General features: G+C 40.9%; 2 protein-coding genes across 2 annotated transcripts; both read right to left on the reverse strand.

The window, feature by feature from the left end:
• Positions 1-216: 216 nt before the first annotated feature.
• Positions 217-2,013, reverse strand: LOC310991879 (GTPase IMAP family member 1-like; the record flags this gene model as incomplete). Its single annotated transcript, XM_083979810.1, has 2 exons — positions 217-968; positions 1,995-2,013. 2 exons carry the CDS (start codon positions 2,011-2,013, stop codon positions 217-219), a joined length of 771 nt encoding a protein of 256 aa, XP_083835936.1.
• Positions 2,014-5,150: 3,137 nt separating this feature from the next.
• LOC310991880 (GTPase IMAP family member 4-like) lies at positions 5,151-6,326 on the reverse strand (the record flags this gene model as incomplete). Its single annotated transcript, XM_083979811.1, has 2 exons — positions 5,151-5,797; positions 6,308-6,326. The coding sequence occupies 2 exons, from the start codon at positions 6,324-6,326 to the stop codon at positions 5,151-5,153; spliced, it is 666 nt and encodes a 221-aa protein (XP_083835937.1).
• Between the last annotated feature and the right edge of the window lie 3,501 nt (positions 6,327-9,827).

A 9,827-nucleotide genomic window follows, 5' to 3' on the forward strand; every position in this document is an offset into this window, starting at 1 on the left:
TGTGTTAAAGCTTGATTCTATAACTTTTACTCTAAACCGGCCACTAGATGTCAGTGTGACACAACTACCAACAGGACTCTGCTTCAATCAGTGATATCTGACACTTTGATGGTAAAAAGATTCTCATTTTATTTCAGACCTTGTTTACATTAACATGTAGTGTGTAAAGTGAACATGTTGTTCAACCGGTTGCAGACTGAAGCTTCAACTCATTCTCTATATAATGTTACAGGAGCATTCAGCCCTCTGACCACCACGCTCCTTTTCCTTCTTTGTTTGCCTCAGTTGTTTCTCCTCTTCCTCCTCTGCCTGCCTCCGTTGTTCCTCCTCTTCCATTTTCCTCTGGAGTTGTTCCTCTATTTTCCTCATCACTTCCTTGAACATCTCGATGGTGTAGTATCCTCCTCCGTTCTCCTGGACGATGTTCTTGGCCTTGTGGAGCAGCTCAGTGACCTGAGACTGATCCTTCCCCTTCAGCGTGTTGTCGAAGACGTGGTACCGGCCGTTACACCGGGCCACGAGGTCTCGACGGTCTGGGCTTCGGTCCAGGAACTCCTCCATCGTGTCTTCTAGTTGGTCTCCACCGGTGAAGAGAACCATGCAGTATCTGTCCACATCTGGACTGAACATTTCTTTCATGTCCTGCATCATCTGCTTTTCCTCTTCAGTGAATCTGTCCAGTCTGGTGACCACCAAGAAGACATGTGGTCCAGGAGCAGATAAACCGACACACTGGTCCATCAGTCTTCCATATGGACACCTCATAAACGTGTATGGGGTGTCAATGACAGAAATGTGTTGTCCATCTACCACAGCACTGTCCTTGGAGCAGTGCAGCAATGACAACCTAAACATTGTCCTATAAAACCACTCTTTTCCCAAGATGGTGTTTCCACTGCTGCTCTTCCCAGTCCCACGTCTCCCCACGATCACGATCCTCAGCTCCTCCTCTTGTGTTGAGAGAAACTCTGTGTAGGACGACAACAACAACAGGTTGTTGACACAGTCATGTACATGTACATAAACACTGCATTGGATGTCAACCACCATATACAGTAGGACCTTATCATACCATAATATACAATGTAATGTATATTATATTGTCCAGCAGTAGGCTATATTGTGCATTGCTGTCCACCAAGTATAATAAGGTGACACATGAATAGGCTGTTAACATAGGTTATTGCAGTATTACCATTGTGTTCAACTAGAAATAATATTTAATTTAATTAAATACAACTGTAAGGTGATTCTGTTCATCTAACGTAACACTGATGACTGCAGCTTAAACAATTACAAACAGGCCTAGAAGTAATAACATCGTACAACAAATGTCTTAACTTGAAGTAGCCTATAGATCATCAGTTATCATAACATTTAAAGGGGACCTTTCCTCTGTGTCTCTAACCCTCCTCTCCTCCATGTGCATCTGTTTCCAACAACGAAGCCGGTGAGAAATCAATCCATGGAGCGGTGGATAACGTTATTTATCATCTACCATGTTACCATGTGTATATCTGTGTAGTCTTATCTGTCATCAACAAGAGATCCTGCTTAGTTTCTGTCTTTAAAAACAATTCATTGAAATCAGTTGAGAAACATTAACAATTTTTTTTGTTGTGTTTTTATCGAGCTCCTTCATCAGGGTGTTCCCGCCATGACCGAACATTCATTAAACGACCCAAGAAGTCGTTCTTTGTCGCCATGAGAACATAACAATGGAATGGCGTGACGTCACAAAACAAAAACAAAGAGGGCGGAGTCTCAGGTAAAGTTTGCTGTCAGGAAAAACCTGCCTGACAGGTATCTCTGTTTTTTCGTTTCTTATCACTGTCGCCTCGCAGCAAAAAAGATTCTGTGTTCGATTTAATCTCCGAGTGTCCCAACAAATATCCAACAAATTGTCCGCAGTGTGTGAATGTGAGTGTGTTGTTCGGCTTCTATGCCACCCCACCCCATAATGACATGGACTCAGACAGTACAGCAGCTCTTACCTGAGTTATTATGAGGCATGTCGGCGTCACAGAGAGAGGAGGACAAACAGCAGCGGAGGTGAAGAAGCTGAAGAACAAAGTCTCTGACTGACTGCACCGTCAGTCTGCGTTTCACCACCAGCACCTCAGACTAAAGTGAAACTAACTCTTTGGTCTCTTATTGGTCAAAGAAGAATCGGAAGATACAGGTGAACACAATGAAAACCAGTCAGGCTACATTACACACAGTTCGAAATGTGCCATTTCCGATTGCTTATGAAGGATAAAAAATGACAACTGTATTATTAAATATCTGGACATAAAAAAAGATTCAGGAAAGTGTTTGTACTCAAATATCTTGAAAAATATATTTTTTATACAAAATGATGTATAAAGGATGTAGCCTATATTCACCTGGTACAAATTAATTTGGACCACATTCATTGCTGCTTCACACTTTGTTGAAACCATACAGAATTTTTCATTTATTTATTTAATCGTGTTTTTTTGTGCTATTTGCGGCCAACACGGCTGAGTTTATGCAGTTTGAGAACAACGACGACTGGTTTCATTTCAATGGGTGCCAACTATCAGTTTGAGACCGAGTTTACTGAAGACAAGCTGAAGGAAATGGAGGAGTAAAGTGAAAGAGGGAGAGAGCCGGTGGAGTCTAAATGCTGGTGAAGTCGTCAGTGTGGTCAGGGCCTGTCGGTGGCCGCTGAAACCAGATTTTTGTGCTACCAGTCGGACTCGGACGTGTGTTGTCAGTGCTGGACTCTATGCTGGACGCGGAAAGTTGCTGCATAGCGTATCACTGGAGTAGAGTGGGTGAGTTGTTTTCGTCTCTTTTCAATAGAAACCAGGCTAAGCTAACAGATGTTTGATGCCTCGTATTATGGGATGGGACCCTGTTTGTACTGTTGATGACGTTTGGTGTTGTTCTGAGCATTATTTGTGGCTTTAAGGGGCTTTTTGATGGATTGATAGTGGATCCGTATACTGTGCTGTTTGTTATGGTGCGGTCATTGCTAAAGTTGCTTCAACTAGAGAAGCTAGCGGTTAGCAGACTTCATCTCTCGGGGGGGGGTCTAACTCGGTGTTATGGTGTGTTGGACCATGGGTTAAACTTATACCCAGGGGGCAAAATCCCAGTTTTTTGAAAAACGGACACGGAGCGTTGTAAAAGGTTTGACACCAGAAATGATATCTAGGACCTTCAAGGATTAAAACCTGGGTGGACAACCCGGTCAACTAGCTGCTTGAAAGCTACAGGGGTCCAAAACCCCTTTCTTGGGTCATTTTGCTGGCGAAATGATGTAAATGCAAATATTTAGGTACTACAATGGCATAAATAGTCATACAACTATAACATTTGGCAGAGAGTATCTTGACACATAGGGGGAGGCATGAAAAAAAGATTCTGGGGTTTGTCGCAACTCGATTCTAAGATATCACCCTCAACATCCCAAAAAAGACCAAAAAAAGTACTGTTCGCCTGACAAATTCTCATGAAAATTATTATTTTTCAGCACTTTATGGAGAATATCTATGCTTAACATGTATATAGAAAATTTCCTTAATTCATAAGCTTCCATTTGAGTCCAAGATAGCCTTTCTACTAGCTACTGGAAAGCTACAGGCTGTCTCCAAACAATGCAACACCTATTGTGAAAAACTCGTGTTAACTGGCCTGATCAGAAACCATTCTATTTCTGGTCTCCCCAAAGTGAACAGATAGATAGAGAAGACCGTTGGCCACAGCAAGTGGGGCTTTTGAGATAGAAAGGCTATCTTGGACTCAAATGGAAGCTTATGAATTAAGGAAATTTTCTATATACATGTTAGGCATAGATATTCTCCATAAAGTGGTGAAAAATCATAATTTTCATGAGAATTTGTCAGGTGAACAGTACTTTTTTTGGTCTTTTTTGGGATGTTGAATGTGATATCTTAAAATCGAGTTGCAACAAACCCCAGAATCTTTTTTTCATGCCTCCCCCTATGTGTCAAGATACTCTCTGCCAAATGTTATAGTTGTATGACTATTTATGCCATTGTAGTACCTAAATATTTGCATTTACATCATTTCGCCAGCAAAATGACCCCAGAAAGGGGTCTTGGCCCCTGTAGCTTTCCAGCAGCTAGTTGACCGGGTTGTCCACCCAGGTTTTAATCCTTGAAGGTCCTAGATATAATTTCTGGTGTCAAACCTTTTACAACGCTCCGTGTCCGTTTTTTTGCTTTGCCCCCTGGGTATTACACCGGAATATCCCTTTAAAGCTCCATACAGTAAAAAGGTAGATGTTTCTGTTAAAGCTCCATACAGTATAAAGGTAGATGTTTCTGTTAAAGCTCCTTCAAAATAAAGGTAGATGTTTGTGTTAAAGCCCCTTCAAAATAAAGGTAGATGCTTGTGTCAAAGCTCCTTCAAAATAAAGGTAGATGTTTGTGTTAAAGCTCCTTCAAAATAAAGGTAGATGTTTGTATTAAAGCTCCTTCAAAATAAAGGGAGATGTTTGTGTTAAAGCTCCTTCAAAATAAAGGTAGATGTTTGTGTTAAAGCTCCTTCAAAATAAAGGTAGATGTTTGTATTAAGCTCCTTCAGAATAAAGGTAGATGTTTGTATTAAAGCTCCTTCAAAATAAAAGTAGATATTTTTGTTAAAAGCTCCTTCAAAATAAAGGTAGATGTTTGTAGTTATGATGTAATCTTAAGAATGATTTTTACTCTGAAATTAAAACCGGCCACTGGATGTCAGTGTGACGCTGATGTACAGACAACTACCAACAGGTCTCTGCTTCAACCAGTGACATCAGCTTCATCAGAGACATATTCTGCCCCTTTTCCACAAATTAAACTAGTTCCCAGGTTCTTAAAGTCATGTCTGTTCTGCTTCAGTCAATGAAAATCACAGATTTTTTAGTCAATTCTCACATTTTGGGGGCCGAATGGCAAACCAAACACCCAAATATATGTTAAAGAGCCTTCAGAAAGTGATATTTCCATAATATGTCCCCTTTAAAACATGAAGGCACTTCAGATTTTGTTGATTCTCATTTTATTTCAGACCTTGTTTACATTAACATGTACATGTTGTTCAACCAGTTGCAGACTGAAGCTTAAACCCATCACAGCTAAACTCTCTATATAATGTTACAGCAGCATTCAGGCCTCTGATCACCACGCTTTTCTTCTGGGCACCATAGCTCCTCTTTGTCGTTTCCCCTCTTCGATTTTCCTTGTTTCTTCCTGGAGCTTCTTGTTGGTGTAGTGTCGTCCTCCGTTCTCCTGGACCATGTTCCTGGCCTTGTGGAGCAGCTCGGTGACCTGAGACTGATCCTTCAGCTTGTTGTTGAAGACGTGGTACCGGCCGTTACACCAGGCCACGAGGTCTCGCTGGTCTGGGCTTCGGTCCAGGAGCTCCTCCATCGTGTCTTCTAGTTGGTCTCCACTGGTGAAGAGAACCATACAGTATCTGTCCACATCTGGACTGAACCTTTCTTTCATGTCCTCCATCATCTGCTTTTCATCCTCATTCAATCTGCCCAGTCTGGTGACCACCAAGAAGACATGTGGTCCAGGAGCAGATAAATGGACACACTGGTCCATCAGTCTTCCATATGGACGTCCCATAAACTCGTATGGGGTTTTAATGACAGAAATGTGTTGTCCATTCAACACAGCACTGCGCTCGGAGCAGTGCGGCACTGACTCCAAAATAAAGCACCTTCGTCCCAGGATGGTGTTTCCACTGCTGCTCTTCCCAGCCCCATCCATCCCCACGATGACGATCCTCAGCTCCTCCTCTTGTGTTGAGAGAAACTCTGTGTAGGACGACGACAACAACAGGTTGTTGACACAATCATGTACATGTACATAAACACCATATCAACACCATGTCAACCACCATATACAATGTAATGTATATTATTTAATTCCAGCAGTAGGTAGCAGTAGCAGTACTAGTACATTGCTGTCCACCAAATACAACAAGGTGACACATGAATAGGCTGTTCAGGGCGGTAGACTAGTTAGTTACTTATCACTGCAGCCTGGCTCGCAGCAAAACGATTCTGGGCTCAATTTCCTCGCTGAGTTTACAACACATATCTTGTAAAGGTTGATTTATGACTCTAAATTGCCCGCAGTGTGTTAATGTCAGTGTTGTTGTGTTGGTCTTCTTCCCTGCGACGGACTGATGACGCGTTCAGGTGAACCCCGCCCGAGCCACACGCTCACGTTATGAATGCCACCATGCTGGTAACCTAATCACCTCCCCGTAATGATAACACTACTTTACAACATGTGGACTCAGACTGTACAGCAGCTCTCACCTGAGTCATTATGAGACATGTCGGTGTCACAGAGAGAGGAGGACACACTGCACCGTCAGTCTGCGTTACACCACCAGCACCTCAGACGAAAGTGAAACTTAACTCTGTGGTCTCTTCTTGGTCGAGGAATAATTTAAAGAGACAGATCAACACAATGAAAACCAGTCAGACTAGCCTCCATCACACACAGATGATCACTTGGCAGGATCTTGTAATTTAGCTGCATTTTCACCTGGTATAAATTAATTTGGACCACATTCATTGCTGCTTCACGCTTTGTTGAAACCATATATAGCATTTTATAACAAATATTTAATCATGTTTTGTGTCATTTGCGGTTTACTTTTGAAGGACTTCTTTTTAATTTAAATATTATAGGAACATTAACTGTTACAGACGTTGGACTTAATAACTATTTTTCAAAAAGATGCAGGGAAGTGTTTGTACTCAAATATTTTGAACAATACTGAAAAAAGAAAGGAAAGTTTTGAAATGTGATTTAAAACCTAAGGAGGACGAATGTAAATTCTACAAAGGAGCTGATGAATTCAAACTTCAGTCACTGAGAAAGGTAGATGTTTGTGTTAAAGCTTCTTAAGAATAAAGGTAGATGTTTGTGTTAAAGCTCCTTCAGAATAAAGGTAGATGTTTGTATTAAAGCTCCATACAGTATAAAGGTAGATGTTTGTATTAAAGCTCCATACAGTATAAAGGTAGATGTTTGTGTTAAAGCTCCATACAGTATAAAGGTAGATGTTTGTGTTAAAGCTCCTTCAGAATAAAGGTAGATGTTTGTATTAAAGCTCCATACAGTATAAAGGTAGATGTTTGTATTAAAGCTCCATACAGTATAAAGGTAGATGTTTGTGTTAAAGCTCCATACAGTATAAAGGTAGATGTTTGTATTAAAGCTCCATACAGTATAAAGGTAGATGTTTGTGTTAAAGCTCCATACAGTATAAAGGTAGATGTTTGTATTAAAGCTCCATACAGTATAAAGGTAGATGTTTGTGTTGAAGCTCCATACGGTATAAAGGTAGATGTTTGTATTAAAGCTCCTTCAAAATAAAGGTAGATGTTTGTATTAAAGCTCCATACAGTATAAAGGTAGATGTTTGTATTAAAGCTCCATACAGTATAAAGGTAGATGTTTGTGTTAAAGTTCCATACAGAATAAAGGTAGATGTTTGTATTAAAGCTCCATACAGTATAAAGGTAGATGTTTGTGTTGAAGCTCCATATGGTAGATGTTGGTTTTCTGAGTTGGAGCTGGAGTTATGATGTAATCTTAAGAATGATTTTTTTCTCCACTAGATGTCAGTGTGACTCTGATGTAAATACAGACAACTACCAACGGGTCTCTGCTTCAACCAGTGACACCAGCTTCATCAGAGACACATTCTGCCCCTTTTCCACAGATTAAAACAGTTCCCAGGTTCTTAAAGCCGTGTCTGTGACTGACACGCTTCGGTCAAAATCCCCCAATGATCAAACATCACAGCTCTCTCCATTCAGAACGGCTGGTTTCAGTGTCTGTCCCTGTAAATGCAAATGTGCCACTGCTCACCAGGCCCCGCCCCCTCTACCTGTAGCTGTACTGGCAGGTAGGGGTGGGATTATGCAAATACAAAAACTAGAGCACTGGAAAAGAGATTAACGACACGCATTGGTCCAATGGAAGCGCCTCCTGGTGGAGGAATATGGGTTTTGCAAAAGAACTGACATCTCTGCATTGTTGGTGAATGAGCAGTGTGGTGTTTTTAATAATTTAAGGACATTTATAGATCACCCACGTTAATAGCATCATTGAGGATCCTTTACAGATAAACATTAACACATAGGTGAGTAAAAACAAACAAACAAACAAAAAAAAAAACAGTTGTCTACATTAATGTCTCAATCTACATTTTGTAATAAACAAATTATAAGTGTAATTTGATATGACCTAGACACCTAAAAACAAAAACACGGCCGTTTTCATCCATTTACAAGCCAGTGGGCAACACACATACATTGGAGTGAATGAGTTTTCTGGGCACTTTTGCAATACCCATATCCTGCCACTAGGGGGCACAAAACCCTTAAACCCTTAAACCCTTAAACCCTTACCACGGGAGTCAATGGTGGTGTCGTTACTCTCTTTTCCAGTGCTCTAACAAAAACTAATGACGTCATTGGATGACAACTGAGGGAACGGCTGGTAAAACCACATGGATTTCAACCCCAGGAGCCTGAAAATTACAGAATTTTTAGTCAATTATCAGATTTTGAGGGGTGAAAGGCAAACTAAACACCCTTTAAATGTAAAAAGCAGCGGCTGTGTGATGTTTTTCCCGCCATGTTTGTTTCCATCTCCGTGTTCATGGCGCCGTGGTTCTGGTCTGGGCCGGTGATCATGTGTACATATCCAGTGTTTCCAGTTTCAGACTAGTGAGTCCTGCTGTGGGCGGGGCCAGGGGAGTCCTGGACCACTTCAACACACACTCTGGTTTCTAACTGTGTCCACGTCTGTCTGATGGGGAGGGATCAGTGTGACGTTACTCTTTGCTGTCCTCTGATTGGTCGACAGCTGCCTTCTTTGACAGTGATGTTTGATTTATGGACGAAACCCCTCCCTCACTGCAAAACATCTGACTTACAGGTTTTCAGGCATCTTGTTGCTTGTTCATCATTTAATAACCTGTACGCTGCGTCTGCACCGAAGCCATGTTTTTCTTTTTTAACAAAGGAAGGATTTGTTTGTTTCTTGTTTTTGTTTTTTTCTTTCTTTACTTTAATGCAAAGATTTTATCGAGTGTCCAGGGACCAAAGGGTCAGAAAACTCAACAGGAAGTCACTGGATTTATTAAGAAAACTACATTTTGTTGTGACCAACGCCTTAAGCTTCCCTCGCCAAAGGAAAACACAAACATTTAATGTACAAACAGGAAACAAATACTCACCTAGATGAATATAGAGACAGATTTCTGCCTGTTTACAGTAGTGTCAGCAGGTGGCGCTGTGGTCACAGCTCAGTCTCTGCCCATCTGATTTAAAGACTTTTCCTCTGTGACTTTGTTCCAGCGTCCACAGATTCCTGATAGTGAACGGAAGTTTATCTCCAAATAATCAAATAGCCACGTCTGTTTTTACAGAGATAAATGTGTGAATGTTTCAGGTAAATGTTGGCACAGATCAGTCAAAAGGGGGTGCTGTAATCAGGCTGAACAACAACGTGCTCTTTACATTTGATTCTCTTCTTTCTGTTCTGCTGATTTTCTGTCTGCTTCAGTAACAAACATGCTTCTCATGGATCTTTGACTGTTTATATTGGTAATCTGTAATGAGTTTCTCAGCTGTACCTGTTCATTGTACGACCATGGGATTCAGTTATTTGTAAATAAAGTTTATATACTGTATATACACCGAGGAGTCTGCTCCATGTGTCATGAAATCAAAAAAAGTGAATCAAGAAGTGTTGGTGAAGAACTTTTTTTTAAAATTGATTTTGACATCTAGATGATCAGTTCTTATCATTTAT

The sequence above is a fragment of the Trachurus trachurus genome (genome assembly GCF_905171665.1).
Source record: "Trachurus trachurus genome assembly, chromosome: 9".
NCBI classification, from domain to species: domain Eukaryota; kingdom Metazoa; phylum Chordata; class Actinopteri; order Carangiformes; family Carangidae; genus Trachurus; species Trachurus trachurus.